Source organism: Sinocyclocheilus grahami, unplaced genomic scaffold (genome assembly GCF_001515645.1).
Source record: "Sinocyclocheilus grahami isolate Dianchi unplaced genomic scaffold, SAMN03320097.WGS_v1.1 scaffold55.1, whole genome shotgun sequence".
In the NCBI taxonomy this organism is placed as follows: Eukaryota; Metazoa; Chordata; class Actinopteri; order Cypriniformes; family Cyprinidae; genus Sinocyclocheilus; species Sinocyclocheilus grahami.
The window spans coordinates 1,064,589-1,083,697 of NW_015505234.1; the positions used below are offsets into that span (position 1 = coordinate 1,064,589).

General features: G+C 36.9%; 1 protein-coding gene across 1 annotated transcript; it reads right to left on the bottom strand.

The window, feature by feature from the left end:
- Positions 1 to 1,275: 1,275 nt before the first annotated feature.
- On the bottom strand, positions 1,276 to 18,342 carry LOC107583738 (choline kinase alpha-like). Its single transcript, XM_016270035.1, has 11 exons — positions 17,899 to 18,342; positions 17,205 to 17,313; positions 7,853 to 7,966; positions 7,459 to 7,592; positions 6,395 to 6,499; positions 6,078 to 6,136; positions 5,884 to 5,971; positions 4,261 to 4,369; positions 4,076 to 4,182; positions 3,702 to 3,783; positions 1,276 to 3,171 (listed from the first exon to the last, which is right to left on the bottom strand). Exons 1-11 carry the CDS (start codon positions 18,132 to 18,134, stop codon positions 3,112 to 3,114), a joined length of 1,203 nt encoding a protein of 400 aa, XP_016125521.1. The 5' UTR covers positions 18,135 to 18,342; the 3' UTR covers positions 1,276 to 3,111.
- Between the last annotated feature and the right edge of the window lie 767 nt (positions 18,343 to 19,109).

Sequence of the window (19,109 nt, forward strand, 5' to 3'; positions counted from 1 at the left end):
TCCAACAAGCTGGGGAAAAAATCTCTGTTTTTCACTGTTCGTGCCACTGTTTTGATTTCCAATTACATTCAGAGTTTTGTGAGTGTGTTTGCCTGTCTGTCCTGCTCTCCATTATCTTTACCCTGCTGAACTACAGCCAGACCTTTCAATTTGGCATCTGTTAGAGAGACAAAGAGTAGAGCCAAAAACCTCCCTCCTCCCACACATCAAATAAAAAAGAAAAAAGATATATATAAAAAAAAACAGCAGTTCCAAGTCAAGGACACCTTACTGGCACGACACTCACGAATCCACTCTCATTACTTTATAACTGCAAAAGATTACGTATTGTCATTAGGAATTGTTTTTACCAATAGCAACCTTATAGCATATCAGTGTTCAGTTTTACAGTCATGAAAGGACAAAAAGGAGAGGGTCAAATGAAATTTTTAACCCTAAAAATAGACATTGTTCTATATTTTAAGATTCGAGAATCATGCATCTTTGAACTTTTATAGGAGAGGATGCTGAAGCCTTATTTAAGGTGTTTCAACTGTCCCTTTGTTCCAACTGTACAGTACATGGTGTAGACTACCCTACAGCACTGTTTTGGAAACAAAACATTTCCTGCCCTTTACAGTGCCCTTTGTTTTGTGTCACCATTTCTTTATTATGCGTTGGCATGTGTACCAGTCAAACCGGTTAAAAGTCAGACTTCAAATTCCTGTCATAGAATTCATTCAGAACTTTGATACTTGAGATATATTTCAATGAACTTTGACGAGTGAAAGAGTTGTCATCATAGGGCAAAACATAACTGCATTACTCATTATTACGTGATTTATGGGTTTGGAGGTTTACAGTCACTCTTCAAAAATGGAACTGAATTCTGTTCCTGTGATTTCATCTTTCTGACTGTAGAGCAACACCTGTTGAAGTGCAAGGACTGGCTGTCTGAATCTCTGCAGAGAATCTTCTAGAAATGTGCTGCCATTATGTATGTTACAATTGATTTTAGGTCATTACTTTTAGAAAACGCAACTTGCCTGAATCTGCTTTATGGTCGAAAGCTGAATTACATGCCATTGTAAATGAGTGTATCTGGATAACAATGTTCTTCCATTCCCTTTCAGTTTGCAGTTTTATATTTTTGTCATCTATTATTAAACTCATCTTCACATTTATAATTATCATCACTGAATTAAGATTTGGAACATGATCATAACCCTGGCATCATAAAATTTGACACGGACTGAACTGACTGAAAAAAAGAAAAGGGCATATTGAGACAAAATAATCTTGCAACCCTTTATTCACATATGCAAAGCATGAATTAGTACATTACAAACGGTTGAATTCTATTCTTATAAGGAGAAGTGTAAATCATGTTTCTTTTTCTATTCCTCATTTTTTATATTTATACATTTAATGTGTTTATAGAGAAAAAGCATCAGAGGCTTTATATTGATGTTAACAGATGGTTAAGTTAGGTTTAGACAGCTGATTTTAAAATACAAAGGAATTATATTCAATTATTTTTGTTTTTTTACATTCAACATTATACTTTCACTTTTCCTGTTTACTGATGTTGCAAAAATTCATTAAGATTCATAGAGACCAGTTATATATATATATATATATATATTATTTTATATGATTTAAGATATGTGTGATGTGTGGTGTGAAAACAGACATAAATTGATCACCAGTGTGGTACAGTAAAAAAAAGGGGGCCCAAGAGATCCACTTACATTATTTCAGTAAAGACACATAACACTTTCTTATTAAGAAATATACATCTTCCATTACAGAAAAATAATAGTAAAGTTACATTTACAAGTACTAAAAATGTTTCACAGAACTGTTTCAGAAAGTGCCTTTGACATTACTGTTGCAAGACTGCCTTAATACAATTGTATCACTATACCTACATTTCAAACATATGAAAAAATAAACATTACTTTACCGTAATTTAAGGTTATATAAAGTAAAATGCAAAACTAAATGCATTAAGTAAATATTGTTCATTTGTAAAACAATTTTATAGCATTTTTAAAAAAAAAAAACAGAAAAGGAGAATAAACATTCATAAACATTCACTGCGAAATTGTAATTGGACCAACTGTTATACAAAAGGCTGTTATTTTAGGAACAGATTGATATAAAGTTTTATATGAATGTCTAACAGTTATCAATTCAGTCTCAAATCATATACAGGCGGGTGATCTCATACTTATCAAATTCTTATAAAATAAACAAGCACCTCTAACAAGAGGTGAATGATATCACTATGGTCAAAACCATAAAGTTTTCCACTGTTAAGACAGATATTTCATACCATCTCTCTCCTAAGGAGCACGCAGATGGTGCAGTCCCACAGGTATTTCACTTCACATCATGCGGATCTACTAGAAAATCAAATACGACATGATCTACTAGAAGTAGAAAAGAGGTAACTCATCCAGTAAAAAGAACATCCCCCCCCCCCCCCCCCCCCCCCCCATAAAATGGAAATGGAGAACTTGGAAACACAATACTGAATCATCAGAACCACAGTGGCAACACAGTTTGGTCTGCTGTACCAATTTCTGGTAACAGGCCCAGTTTTTGAACCCTACTCTTTCACTGCCATCTTCTATCACCGGTTATATAGATAACACTACAGCAGATGACTAGGTGATAAGAAACACCACAAGGTTTAAGGTAGTATGAAGAACTTTCTGCCACACCATTCTTTGACTTATGAATCAAACTGCAGCTGCATAAGATATTTTGCACTCCTAAGCTCTGACCTACAATCTTTTTTTTTCTTGTTTTTTTTTTTTTGGCACGTGACCTTGTTATTCTCCACAATTTTTCTCCAACTTTCCAGAAGCTCAGGCTGGTGTGTTAAATGTGAGAAGCTTAAACTTGTAAACACTGAGAAGCAGCATATGTGGACACTCAATGCACAGAGCCTTTTTTAAATATATCCGTTGCATTGATTTTGGTCCATGCAGCACGGTTGAATCACTACAGATGCAGAGCATCCTCTTTCAAGCACATTCGAAATTTGCTCCGCTCTTTTCTTGACACCATATGAGCGGTTGTTCCCTCTTCCTTCTGTCGGTTGGGAATTTATGCATGTTTCCTTTAAACCATGAGCTTCTTTTTCAGCTCAAAGTATGCATCAAATCTGGCCATGGCATACTCCTATAAAGAATAAGACAAAATAATTAAAGAATTAACAATTAGCATTTTTAAAAGATATATATTAATAATAGATCAGTTCTACAAGGTATATGCACATTATTTGGACTATCTTGGGTGTCACTGTCCTTTTGTTTTATCTTGTATCTTGTCCTTGAACACGTTTTATTTTTCTAAGATTGTTATTTAAGACACTCACTGTAGATTATTCATTGTTTTCAATTTCAAACTTCATTAAAAAAAATTTAAATACACAAATTAAACATTTTATATCAGAAACATTACTGTGGCACACACTCAGTAGGTTTACAGTCATGTTACCCTGACCTCAAGTATTTGTGTACTGTCCAAAGGGTTGTGAGGCAGCGCAGATATTGCAAAGGTCGTATCTTTAAGTATCTGATTGTCGTTGATAAAATTCTTGTCTTACCTAAGAGCTGCACCGAGTACAATGGAATAACCCAGTAATAACTCAACATTAGCAATAACAACTGCACACACAAATATTTGACAGTTTTCTTGCAATAACTCACCATATACCCAAATTCAATAGTTGATATTTTGGCCTGGATTATGGACCACAATCCCCAGAAGAAATGGGAGGCCAGAGCAAACCTAAATGAGAGAGCACTGAGTTCACAAAGTACAGATGGAAAGAACGTTTGTGAAGTCTCTGGAAATGTGAATCACTGCTGGACTTGGTCCAAATGTCTTTTTATATCCATTATAGTAGTATAGTACGAGACCCAACATGGATAACCTCGTTATTTTTTCTGTTTTGATTGTATGGGCCTCATTTCCAAATCAACAAGCTTAAGAAAATGTTACATAATCATCTATAAAATTACAATTTGATGGCAAAATGTGTGTAAAACGGCCTAAGATAGATCTGAAGTAAGTATATCACCTGTTAACCTCCACTAGCATATCCTCTTTGAGTTTCAGCTGGTCCTCCTCACTCAAGTTTTCAAATCCAGCATGAGATTCCAACAGATAACTCTGAAAGAAATGCATCTGAGAAAACAAAACAAAATGTAATGCCATTTTTCTGGTTAATAGATTTAAGAGGAGAAAAAAAAGTACCAAACAAACCTGCTGTGCTTTGGTAGGGTAATTTTTGGTGTTCGTGGTGAAAAATGGAAACTTGTCATAGGTATAGTCATAAGTCCACTCACAGAAGAAATTTCCAAAGTCAAATCCTCTGTGGGAGAAAGAAAGGAGATCAGCACCCCATCAACAACATTTGTTAATGTGATAATAATGCATAATGAGTCTTGATCCTTTAGAAATCATTGGTAATTGTGGAGGAGGTTTTGTTTGGTTGACTCCCACATTCATGAGAATATTATAACATTTGGTTTATATAATTATATACATATATATATATATATAACAATTTATATATAATAAATGTATTACCGACTACAAATGCCAAACATTGGTATGCTGATCCAACAACTTTGCACAAAATAATATTTAAAATTCCATTTTTTAAATTCCTGGTCTAAAATATTGTGAACTGAAGTGCAAGTGCAGCATTAACTGAAATTGTCCTATTGCTGTTTGGGAAGATTATAAATTCCTAGTCTGTCATGAAACTCTAGAAACTCTACTCTAGATAGCAATGCAGTCATGTATTACATGGCACAAGCTGATTGGCTGATTCTGCAGCCAATCAGATTGCTTGCTCAACAAGCAATAAGTTGGTCCTGCACTGTGCAATTGGAGTTCGTCTTATACCCTTGACCTCCCCTAGCGCCACCGGTCTAAATCTGTTACAGGATTTATGTATGCCTAATAATGCAGCAGCAAGATAACTTACAGGCTCACAACAGTGTATCTGTATATCTATTAGCAGTAGCAAATCCATACTGGCTCTGCAGCAGTAGAGCGTGTAGCAGATCTAGTCCACTAAGACCAAAATATACTAACATTGTCATATCTATTAACATGCTAAAACAACTTCCAAGAGTTGCCACGGTTGAAATTATATTGTGAGCCAGGTCACTAGGTTTCTACCAGTTTTGAGCCAAACCACAAAAAAAAGAGAAAACATGACTCTTACTTTACGCAAACTGAAAGAAGAGGCTCACAGCTGCTGTGGAAACTGAACAAAGCACACATCTCTGTGGCTGGGAAACCCGGCTTCATTTCCTACCACTTTGCTGGACAAGCACTGTCAATGGACCTAAACACGGGTCACTTACGCCCTGGGAGACTACACTGGATGGCAGGATGGAAAACAAACAAAGCATGCCTTGACCCTTGTCGCCCATCACTGGATCAGTGATCTTGCCAATACAGGACCCCCTTCTAACAAAACCAGGCTCCTAAAAGAACGTGCTACAGTTTGGAGCTTATTTGCCCGAGGATCCTCTGTGAGACCTGTGTTTGAGCACGTGCAAGAATGCGAGTACCCTAGCAACAGTGTGGGATCAATGCCAGAGCCTTCAACGTCTAGAGGTTTTTTTCTTAGAAATGGGGCACCCAAACTTAAGTGTTCCAAACTTATCAGAAACAACTACGTGGTCTTGAATAACAAAGAGAAACAGACAGTTCTTTAATTCAGCTCCAAAGATGTGGGAGGTAAAAGATCAAAACTTAATTCCCATCAAACATCTGGTTGTTAACAAAACCAGGCTGTTTTCTTGGAATTTAGCTGCATATGCTTTTTCTGAATCGTGTGGAATGAATGTGACTATGAATATTACGGACCTGTAGCTGTAGCTGCTGTACTCAAAGTCAATCAACATGAGCCTCTGTCTGTCTGTGTTCTCACGGCCACTCAGGAGCAAGATGTTTCCTGTTTAAAACAAGGCAGCACTTTTAAAACATTTGATTAAACAATGGTAGACCTTTGTTAGAAACAATAATGAAATACAGACAGTCATAGTAAACCCATGTCTAACCTTCTTGCAAGTCATTGTGGCAGAAAACAACAGGAGAGAGAGTAGATTCAAGTAGACACCTGTGTACACAAACAGCCATTTAAGTAAACATACAAAAGACGTCAATAATGAACAGTCACCAAACACCTTTTATATTTGTCAATACATTATCTAGCTATCAGTCACTCTCGAATCTCATAAAGTGTGAACAGTTTCCAGGGGTTCTGATAAAGCAGGTCAATGAAACCATGGTGGAAATGCACGACGAGAAGATAATTCCCCTAAAACAGAAGTGAAATCACAGCTGTGCGGAATAATCAAGATAATAAAGATCTTACTTTAGACTGTCCATCTCTTGAGGCAAGTTGTAGCTCAAAAGGCGGGAGAAATTTCGTAGATGGTGTTCCCTGGTGAAGGTGAGCTGAAGCACTTGATCCATGTACCTGTGCAGTAGATACAGGCAAATACAGACAGTAAGTCTTCTATTTTTTGCAATTAAGAAAGCTAAAGGGAGAATTCATATAGTAGTATGAGATGATAAATGTTGGTAATCTATATTTAGGTCCCACGGAGGGCCGGAGCCCTGCAGATTTTTGTTCCAACACACATACCATGTAAATTTTAAATAAGCCTGAAGGACTTGATTAGTTGGATCAGGTGTGTTTAATTAGGGTTGAATCTAAACTCTGCAGGGCTCCGGCCCTCCAGGAATTGAGTTCGACACCCCTGGACTATGGGGTTTTCCAGAAGACATGAAACAAAAAAAAAACAGTACAACTTTTTCTTCCAGGGAACTGGGTTTACATAAATCGTGTTTTTATTTTTATACTCTTGACATGTAGACTGAATTTCACCAGAAAAGCTCAATCCTGTCAACATCTTGACAGTAAGGATGCAGTTCCCCACCATGAACCTTTCTAAGAATTTAAACAAACTAGACAGCCTTTACTTAACCCTCATATTGCATTCTAGCCATTCTTTCTTTTTCCTGAAAATGCTACTTAATGTTATCGCATAGGACTAAAACCTACTGACTTTGCTCCCACAGGGTATAACGGCTTCCCAAAAATTATTTTAGTACTTTTTTTTCCCACCTTGTTACACTTGTTGTGGTCAAAGATGACCAGTCTACAAAAAAATTCACTCAAAAACAGGTTCATAAGCTCATATCAGTCCTAAAATCAGTAAGTTCCAAAAAAGAAATTCAAACCTGTACTAATTGAAAAAAAATGAGTTAATAATAAAAAAAAAGACTTAATCCATGATTTAGTGATTATATAGCATAACAATTTACAAGCAATTTTTAAAAGGCCAGTCATTTTTGACCAAAACAGACAAATTAGGAAAAGGATTTTCAGCACAGGACAAGTGATAATTCGACAGATGTTATATGATCACGCACTTTTCCATAGTGCCAAATAGCCACTTTGGCTCCTTGTTGAAGGGCATTCTCATTCCATGAAATCTGGCGATCTTTTCAGCAATCTCAGCAAATATACCAGGGACACTCAGCTCATCTGTGGACAATTTTCGACTCTGCAGAACAAACATTGAACTTTCAGTTTGTGTTTTTAGAACTAAAACAGAAACAATTACACAAGTAAAACACAATAAGTTGCATCACAGGTTTAAGTTTCTGTGTATTTAAAATCCTGGAAAATGATTCAGATCAATGTATTTATCTTGCAATTTTCAAGAAAGGGATTCATAAGCATTAGTGTCAAAACACATGTTGTGCACTGTTTCACATCCAGATTGTCTTCTCAATCATCATAGCAGCAAACTTTAAGACTCACAGGGACAAACTGTTCCAGTCTCCCCTGTGGAAAAATGCCATAGAGTTTGGGCCCAAGCTCCCTCTCGGCCAGGATAGCAAACATAACACTCTCCAGTACCATGGCATCAGCTCCCTGCAAACACAAAAACATACGGATACAGTTTGGACACTCAACAAGTTATATCAACTGCCAAGATTGGTCAACAAACTACACAGACTGCAATGAAACCCTGCTTAGTTTATTCTGATAGGATCTTCGGTCCCTTAGGTCAAAACTGTGATGCTAAAAAGGAAAATGAATTTTGCACTGAAATCAATTCAATCTACAAGCCAGCCATTTTGTAACAGTGGTGATGAGCAGAAGCAAATTCAATGGCAGTGCGCTGGAGCAAAGTGAGTTAAATGAGAAAAAAACAAGAGAGGCAATTGTGCTGAGCAAGGCAGAACTTGCCAAACATCCCAGTCATTAATTGTGGCTGCTTAACTAGCAATGACATTAAGCCTGTTTTTGGACAAGGCTGTGCCAAGTGTTAATACACAGAACCGAAAGAGCTCCCTTCCTATGTGGGGGAAGTACTTGTGTAAGATATCTAAATTTTTCAAAACACACTATAGTTCTGCTTTTACTCGTTCCTTCCTATTAGAGATCATCTAAGAACAGGTTGCAAAGAGATTATATATTTACCAGGTATCAGTCATTGAGTGCTGTACTTTGAACTATTGCCTTAGGAATCCAAACCTGGTAGGGCAAATGTTGCGAGCATGAATGATTCAAATGTAAGGGCATTCCTTTAACTTGAACGACATTTGTCTCATGACAATGTTATGCAAACGTTTTGATCACAAACTGGCATACCAATATGGTAAAAGTAAAGGCAAACAGAAAGTCCAAAAACAAAAATGACAAACTCCTACATTCCCTGGTGAGTATCGTGGCAACTCTTTTCAATATAATGAAAGTGAATGAGAACTGGGCTGCCAATCTCCAAAATGAAAAAATAAAAGTCATGCAATAACTCTGTGTGAGGAACAGACCAACATTTAAGTTGCTATTCACTGAACAACTTCTTCTACAGTAGCACTTAAATGCTGCAAGAACCAGATCAGTGTGATTCATGAACTGGATCCGTTGACTCTTTAAAAAGATCAGACTCAAAACTGTCAATTTCTTGTCTTTGTTTGATATTTTCAATTAATTAATTACATTAATCAAGATTTATATTTTTGTGTTCCACTTATGAAAGGAAGCCAATTTTGGAGAGACATAAGGGTAAACGAAATATGACTTTTAATTTAAAATGTTGTGTCAACTACCCCTTTAAGATCACAGTCTTGCTCTGTGGTAAATTACTGTAAATATCGTAATTACGAGTTTCGAGAACAGGAATGACCAATCAATGTCATATTTACAAGTGGGAAACTCTAGAAGTTATTTGAAACGTGGTGGAAACACTAATCTATAATACAGACAATGTATATATAATCTACATATACGTATAATCTATATATAGCGATCAGGGAGTGGAAAACAAGTCCGTAGCGAAAGGTGTAGCGAATCACTCAAATTTTCATGGTTTACTTGACATTTAGTTGTGATACCATGTATAAATAAGTGACATAAATTAATATTTTTCATTATTTTATATTCAGATGTAGTTATTTTGTTAATTATTGTAATTGTAGTTATTATTTGGTTTAATTCTTGTTCCATTTCCAACATGAATGTGTGACATGTCATAATAATGAACACCTGACTCAGAGGAACAAGTTTCCCAGGTGCAACTGAAGGCAGCATTAAAGGGTTAGTTCACCCAAAAATGAAAATTAGCCCAAATTACTCACCCTCAAGTCATCCTAGGTGTATATGACTTTCTTCTTTCAGACGAATTCAGTCGGAGTTATATTAAAAATTGTCTTTGATCTTTCAAGCTGTTTAATCCCACTCAGTGGGTGTTGCATGCATCAGTCCAAAAGAATTTAAATAAAAACCGCCCATCCATAAAAGAAAAGTGTCTCACACGGCTCCGGGGGGTGAACAAAGGCCTCCTGTAGCGAATCGATGCGTTTTTGTAAGAAGAATATCCATATTCAAAACGTAATAATCACTTTGATGTAGCTTGCGCCAACAGTTGTACACGGAAGCAGCTCCGGGCGGATGACGTAAGAGGGCAGCATTGCGCATGCGCCGGTGAGTCTCGTGAAAACCAATGTTTGTTAACAGGATCAAAGGAAGCAAAGTTTCCTTACTTTAGCAAAGGAAAACCAGTCTCCTCTTGGCTTATATCGAAATCCTCCAACATTCTTCTTAGAGGCCTGCAAGCCCGTCGGGTCCCAACACGCGGTGTCTATTCGGGCCGGGCTCGGGCCTTTTTTTTTTTTACAGATCGGGCTAGGGCTCATTTAGCTTCTCTCCTTTTATTGTGCCCATATAGCCCTACGCGCAGAGCACACATAGGCTACTGTATGAAATATTGTTATATTGATTATATTATAAATATTATACATCGCATATGCAATACGCAAAGCATATACGCACGCATTAGCATACAGGTGACAGTTGACCATGCAGAGCATCAGGGAGAAGTTGGAGCGTGGGGAGTTACTAAAAGTTCCCAATGCTTCGGGAAAAGCTGCATTTTGGAAGAGTTTTGATTTGATTACCAGAGCAAACAGTAGTGAGTCAACTGGTCATGTGCAGTGCACAGTTTGCAAACATATCCTTGCACATGACAGCAAAAAACGCATGCAATAGGCTAAAGCGTGCCTCAAAGCCCCAGCAAAAGTAATTACCATGAATGTGTCGGGGGAAATAGTAAGGGGATATTTGAATTATTTATTAATAAATTAGTGTTTTCTGAGTCCATGTCGCAAAGATGAAGATGACGATCCTGACTCGCCATCTCCTCATTGAACGCGCCTTTAGAGAGAAATGCATAGGCCTATTTAGGGATTTTATAAATTACATAAAGAGAGTTTTTGTTTTTGATTTGAATTATTTAGTTTTAAAGTAGTAATTTAAAGCTTTCTATAGATATATTTAGCAAGTCTGTGAGGCAAGTATTCGCTGCGTTTCGGTTCATCATTGTGAAGCGCTCCTGGCCGAAATTGCTGAAAGCGCATCCTGTAGGCCTATGTATCTTTTATTTTATAAAAGCACAACGTTTTGTTGATATTGTGAGTGCACACAAATAAAAGTAGACCCTTTACAGTTCCGAGTGATGCATTACTCTTACCTTTATGAGCAAAAATGACGACATATTTTACATTGTTTCCAATGCAAGTGATCGCGCCGGCGCCTCTATGTCCTGTAAAGCGCGCTTTAGCTCTCCGCACAAACGATTAGATATGCGTCGAATAGCGCACATTTATATAGGTTAAACATTTAAACTAACATTGTGATATGTTTGAACTGTTTTATTTGTATAGATTTTATTTTAGGCAAGTCGTGATGATTTGAGAAGGCTAAATTGATCAAACATATAGGCTATCAGCTCACTGTCTGCCGCTGGCCAATTGGTTGTTACTTTAAAAAACTAAAACGTACATTTAACGAACAAAAAAATACTACAAAAGTTTTTCTAAATTAACTTAAAAAAAAAACAAGACGAAATATAATCACTTTGACATTACATACAAAACGGAACTATTTTAATAGCTGAAACAGTAGTATAAGCTGTTTTGGGAGAAGGGGGGGAGACGGGCTAAGGTTGGACTCGGGCCAAGAATTCTGATGAGCTGTCGGGCTAGGGCCTATATTTGAGGCCCATGCAGGGCTCTAATTCTTCTTTACAAATCCTTGTTTTGTACTTTTAATAAGCGACCATTGTTTTGTTTTGATTTCTCCCCTGCACTTCCACGTGCGTCACTTCTGAGTGGCGCATGCGCAAAGCTGACCTCATACGTCATCCGCGAGCTGCTTCCGTGTACAACTGTTGGCGCAAGCTACATTAAAGTGATTATTACGTTTTGAATATGGATATTTTTCTTACAAAAACGTATCTATTCGCTACAGGAGGCCTTTGTTCACCCCCCGGAGCCGTGTGAGACACTTTTTTTTAATGGATGGTCGGTTTTTATTTAATTTCTTTTGGACTGATGCATGCAACACCCGCTGAGCGGCATTAAACAGCTTGAAAGATCAAAGACAATTTTTTATATAACTCGTTTTAATATAACTCAGATTCGTATGAAAGAAGAAAGTCATATACACCTAGGATGACTTGATGGTGAGTAATTTGTGGGCTAATTTCATTTTTGGGTGAACTAACCCTTTAAGCATGGATTGCACAGGTGTTCCTGTATTTAGGGTCATATTTAAACAACAGAAAGTCTTTTGCCAAGTACTAATAATCAAAGTCGAATAATGCATTGGTCTTGAGTCTTTTTTCTCACTACAGCTCAATTTAATGAGGTCAGGTAAAAGCACTGAGCTAATTTCATCCCAATGTTTGAAATTAAGCAAGAACGGCACACAATTGCGCAACAAACCTGCCGAGGGAATATCAGCTGACCTGCAGGGTAAAAAAACATCCGTTTCTCTCAGAAATTAAACAGGACACTATGGCCTTCCCATTGGAGGATAATTCTTACGGAAAAACCTGGAAGGAAATTAAACTTCCTCAAAACATACTACACAAACACCATCAATGGCTTGCATTGGAAGTAGAAACGTATCGGGAGAATCAGAGTTTTCTCATTCTTTATTCAAAATATGTAACATAGTATGTGACAACGACTCATGCTCTTCATTCAAATTTGTTCTGAAATGTCTGGCACTTTAAGTTTGGTCTGCTGCCCAGTGAGTCAAATGATTTAACAGACAGCATTCTTCTACGAAAATAACACATATGAACTACAGAAACTGATTTCAGACAGATTTCCTAAAAACAATTTAAAGTGCTTCAAGACAATTCAACTTTGGGCCTAAGGGCCACTGTTCTGCAGAACATAGTGCCAACCCTAATCAAACACACCTGATTAATGAAGGTCTTTAGGATTACATGACAATTACAAGCAGGTGTGTCTGAATGCACCTGTGATAGTGTCTAATGACTTATAAACAGGGGTGCCCAATCCTGTTCCTGGAGATCTAACTTTCTGCAAAGTTCAGCTCCGACCCTAGTTGCACGCACCTATACCAACAATATTTAAAGTCTTCAGGAACACTTGATAATTAGAGAAAGGTGTGTTTGATCAAGGTCGGCACTGAACTCTGCAGGAAGATATATCTCCAGGAACAGGACTGGGCACCTTTGACCTAGAACAAATTCAAAAGAGCTTCAAACGTAACCAGATATTTAAATTACTACATGGCTTATTTCTTGGTAAAAGGGGGAAATTATTGAATCTATTTCATTTTCAATCACTCCATTAGATGCCACTTTTATTTATTTTTTTATTTTTATTTTATTTATAGTCACCAAACGGCTAAACAGTGCGCATAGGATACATCAATGCTGCCTTCAGCAATCGGTTAGATTAGAATCATGCCTTCCTACCTCCATATACTGCCTGCAAAGCCAGCATTTTTCAGGTTTCAAACACAGTCTCTCTCTCTCTCCCTCCCTACCCTGTTATCTGACTAAGCAATGGCCATGTGACTACAGAGCAGCAGCTGCTTGGGTTTTTCCAGTGCCTGTTAATACACAAGGCAGAATCACAGGATTACTGAAGCAGATCAGTTCACAGCAGCACAGGGGTAGTATCTACATGCAGGTGTTATCAATGTCCAGTTAGGAGGGGAATTCCATCTCAACAGTACCACTACTGACAGCCCTGTGTGGATGCACCTAAGCTAAATGGACATAAAACTACACATGCAAAAGAGATAGAAGCAAAATTTGCAATAGGCCAGACAGCTGATACTGAACTGAGACAGTGAAGTTAATGCTGGGAAAAGCTTCTAATAGGATGCACTGCTATGTGACTCTCAGGCAAATAATGCAACTCGGAAAAAAGTGTCAGGAAATGCGTTCCAGTGCTGTTATCAGTTCTGGGCCATCTCTCTTTATAGCTATGAATATGAACCTTTACACAATCAATATAATTAATTATAATATAATAATAACTATATAATTATAATTCAATTTTTTTTTTATCTCGTTTTGAGTAAAAATATTTAAATATTGTTAAAACAAGACAATATTACTGGAGAAACAAAGTTGCATAATACAGAATTCGTTTCAGAGAATAATAATAATTTTTATCATTTTTATATATAATTTTTATAAACTTTATAACTTTTAAATCGTTAAATTGAATTTGCATTTCTTTTTTAAAAAATCTTATTTTTCTTACCCCATTGGAAAATATTTGTAAGTTTTAAGCATTAATATAAAAAATATACCCGGTCTCATGGCAAAAATGTACCTGGGGGCACTTTTTCGCGAGACGCGAAATACGTACCAATAAGTACATATCACTGCAGTTTCCAAAAGAAATGAACACTAGAAGCAGTAAAACTCTGACACCTTTTAAATTATTTTCACACAAAGTATGATTTACAGAGTTTCGATTAATAAAGCGTAATTTTCGCACAATTACTTGAAGAGTATTATGTTGTGACTTCAACATTTTTTTAATATGCTGAGAGATTTGAAAACTGATGCATTTGAATGTTAGCACCGCACATATCCAGCTTCATATTAATTGGTTTTCATAGACGATAGGTTTGTTTGGTAGCTCACGGAGTACGGAGACGTACTTAAGAGGTGAGGAACTCCGGATCGAATCCCGCGTAATTACAGTTCGACAAAACAGTTCGAATCTGCATTTAAGTTAGTTAAAATGGCACGGTTGCATCAAAAAATGTGTTTTTATATCAGTTTTGCATTTGTTAACACTATCGGGTAGGTTTAGGGTTGGGTTTGGTGTAGGGCATATTTCCAACACGATAGACCATTAACTTTTAGCTAGAGTCCCCGGATATTTGAATTCTGAATCGCCGCAATACGTACCTGAAGAAACATAATAAAAACACAGCAATATGTACCTATATCAACGTAATAAAAACATGCCAGGGATGACGTATTGAACCCGTGTTTTAGCGCCACTCAGTGTACATTTCTCTTTGAAAGTGCGGCAAAACGTGCAGTAAGGTACGTAAAAACGGTGTTGCAGAAAAGTACCCAGAGGTACGTATTTTTATGAGACTGGGTTGTAAAAAATTAGTTGGGGTAAAAAAATTAACTTGATTGAAAATGTATTTACTGAACACAAGTCCTATAACCTTATACAATTTTGCATGTGAACATGCTGTTTCAAGAATTCTTTTATATTTTTACTAAAAAAACAAAACAAAAATGATTATCAAAATTATTTTGGGATGCATTAAAAAGAGGGGTCCCAAGTGATAAATTTTTTCACCAAAGACAATATACTAAAATACGAGAATGTAACAATAATAAACCTGAGAGCTCATGGAAAAAAATTTTACCTAAAAGTTTGAAATCACAACCGAGACGGGTCCAAACAAAACATTTCTGAAGACCCAAATAGCTTGTCCCTTGGCCTTTGAGGATGATGGGAGGTAACAATTATCAAAAACATGTTCCATTGAGACCAAGCACAAATATTTAGTACACAACGCTATTCTCCATTACAAGTAAAATATATAAAGGGTTTGGTGTCCATGGTAATAAACACTATGTAAATCTCACAAGAGCTTATAAAATGCCTTAATGAACTCTAAGATTTATTTGTGAATCGCTGTGTAGCAAAGTCCACACACTCTGGAATTTGTCATTTGACTTCAACCAGTTCTTTTCCACGTTTAAACACCTGACTTCAGAGGATTGGACTGTGGACCTACTGACACCTCATCAGGTATGACATCATAAGCTTCGTGACAGCTGTTTATTGAAAACATCCAGAGATTAAAAGCAACTCATCATTACAAAAATCAAACACCAAAGCCCAAAGGGAACATTCAGACACTTCTTAATAATGTGTTCATTCACATGCATTTATAGCTTACTTATTTTTAGGAAAATATTGATCTATCTGTCATATAATATAGCTAATAATTTTTTATATGTTACATTTTACTTGAAATATATTAATAAACAAATATGAAAAAAAGCAGAAAATATTTTAATTTGCTAAAAATTATGTCATTACATGAACAATAATCATAAGGCACACCCTTTATAAGTAATGCTGCTATTATCATAATGCTACTGATATGGCATAATAAATTAAATATTAAAGGTAACACTAGGGAATATTATTCACTGCATATTACTATCATATTGGCTGTTTATTAATACGTATAAAACGCATATTAATGCATGACCATATTCTAGATCCCTTAATCCTACCCTATACCTAAACATAACTACAACAACAACTACCTTACTATCAATAAACATCAAATTAGGAGTTCACTGAGGGAAAACTCTCAGGTAATAGTGAATATGTGTTCCCTAATCTAAAGCGTTACTCTATTAAAAAAAGTGGAATGCCACCAAAATCCCTTATGATTCACTGCCGCAACTCCTTTGGTAATGTAAACGGCATCTAAATATTTTTCAAAGGAGTAATAAAGAGTTGAAAAAAAGCAGACAGAGGCAGAAAATACTTTAGAGAGAGCACATTGTGAGCGTAGTTCTCAAAGATTTTAAAGACTGAGATGCGCATAAACTTGAAGACAATGCTGTGGCTTCAGGGATCGCATACTGTACCGTGAGTGCTATGTTGGGATCACCTGGAAACAAGAGTGCTCAAGGCACGCTCCTTTGGCAAGCCTACGGCAAAGAAGACACGCAAGTACAGCGATGGAGGTACATCACCAAATAAAAACTGCCTCTTTAAATTTAGAGGGAACACACACAAATACAAAATCTCTGTTTGAGGCAGTTTATTCAATACCGATTCTGCCTAATGAAATTAGGTATGAATATCTCACAACAGTCACTAATTCAGTAAAACCATGATTACAGGTTATTTTTGGCTAGTTTAACGCACAAATTAATAAACTGCTTAATTGTTTTAACGGTTTAAACTGAAATTACTGCCATCCAAACTATCCCAGATACACAATACCTAGTTTCAGACTAAATGGCAAGGTTTAACATTTGGCAATAACGTCCTGTATGTATGCATGTATGTATACTTCCCAGCTTACTACAGGAAAATAACACAAAAACCTGACCTATACATCTTAAAAGTTAACATATATTTGGGGTTGAAATGGTTAAGGCATAGGTTACTTAGCATTAAGGTGATAATATTTTTTTAAATACTAAAATTACAAATCAAGAATGCTAATACATAGGCCTACTACTTTGCATACTATTAGACCTGACTATGCAATATGGCACTTAATTCATACTTGAACATTTCACCAAGTAAAAAAAAAACTAACAACACACCTGCAGAATTTGTCCATACAGGCGAAGGAGCACGTTTCGTGGTTCATCTCCAATGCTTGGTTGCTTCTCTGGCAAAGCGCAAAGGAACAGCTTGTTGCTGAGGCCTCCCCTAGAAGCAAAATAGATATGTTAGAAAAGAAAAGAACTGCATTCTTACAATGAATCAGGATACATCATTATTTACATCCAGACAATACCACTAAGAATAATGCTCCCAACAGGAAGCGTTTTGAGATTCATTTCTGCACCAAAACTGATACCTTAAAATTCTGCACACATCTATGAAACACAAAATGCTCACTACGTTGTATTCTATTTTCCAAAATGCTGTTTAAGGCACATAACTAGGCTTTGAGACACAGTCCCTGCATTTTAATGTATACTGTATATATATATTACACAGGAAGTGCCTGAAATGCGCTCTATGTGGGCAGCTCACTCGGTTTTAAGACACAGCCAGTTCATGGAAAACTGAGCCACATTACTGTAGTATTGCCCAATCTGCTATTATCTCATGACCAAAGAAAGCTAAACATACAGTACAAAATCATCGTATGAAAGGAAATTCGCGCGTTTTCAGTGAGCGTGTCGCCCATTTCCGAATAATGTTACTTTTAAGGTGCCGTCTTGACACAAGTAAAAGCAGTCATGTCGCAGTTATTTACATTCCTAGTCGCTTAGCAAACCAGAATACCTGATAATAGAGATTTGGAAATCATCCTCATCTATGGATTTCCAGGCTCCGTGAAGAAATTCTTTACACCACAGATACGCCCTATGCTTCGTCTGGTTGTCGGGCACATCCGGTCGAATAATGTCTTTGCAGTCATTCTCACTGTCTGGCTGGACTTCGAGAACATTCTCGTTTACCAATAAACCCAGAGACAATGTAGGCGAGGAAGACACGCCATTGATGAATTTAGTCTTCATTTTTGCTGTTGGTTACTGGTATAAACGTAAATAATCAAAATTTGCAGGCAATGAATTAGATCACAGGCTCTCTATGTAGCTTAATAACTGTCAGATATTTTAAACGCAGATTTAATGGGGCTAATTACTGACACCGTGTAACCGTACGCACGATGGTGAGGAACACTGCTTCAGACGCGGTTGTTCGTGCGCAGTATGTTGAAGTCGAGTGGGTTTGACCTCCCGTCACCCGACCACACCCATTCTGCTCTCTGATTGGACAACAGAGTCACGTCCCCTTCATTCCAAACTCGAGCTACGACACCAGTAAACAATGGCTTAAACCCGAGACGCAAAAAACTAGATCTGTTTAACAGGATTTAGAAGGGTTTCATTTTTTATTTCAATTTTTTTCTATCTATCTATCTATCTATCTATCTATCTATCTATCTATCTATCTATATATATATATATTTTTTTTTTTAGTTCTTCCTATTCCATCAAGCCACACTCCAGCCCAGTAGATGGCGGGAATGCACCTATCGTTTGTTTGCCAACTGCCATAAGACTCCAAAAGAAGAAGAAGAAGAACCCGAGACGCACTGCACTATTTTCGGCTGTACCAGGCGAAAGATTGGCATCGTGAAACAATCGTGGCGATTTCTGTGTAAACGGTGGTCCTGTGTCGTACAGTGAGAGAGGCTCAAAGACGGCCGTTTTCACTGTCTTGCGACCAAAAATAGCCTACGATCATTTTCTGACAGTGTGTTAGAAATTCAGCATGATCATCGCACAGTGTGTTTGCTGCTACGACCCACGTTTACTGTACAGCCGATAAAATGCGACATGAAATCAACGCGACACGGCGCTAAAACATAAAACTGCTTACCTCAAGCTCTTATCTCTTCCCTCTTTTTGTCACTTTTTTCAGCACACATAACTGCCAAAGTGTGATTCATCATGCTCTTTTTGTTTAGCACTAAGTTTTATTCTTCT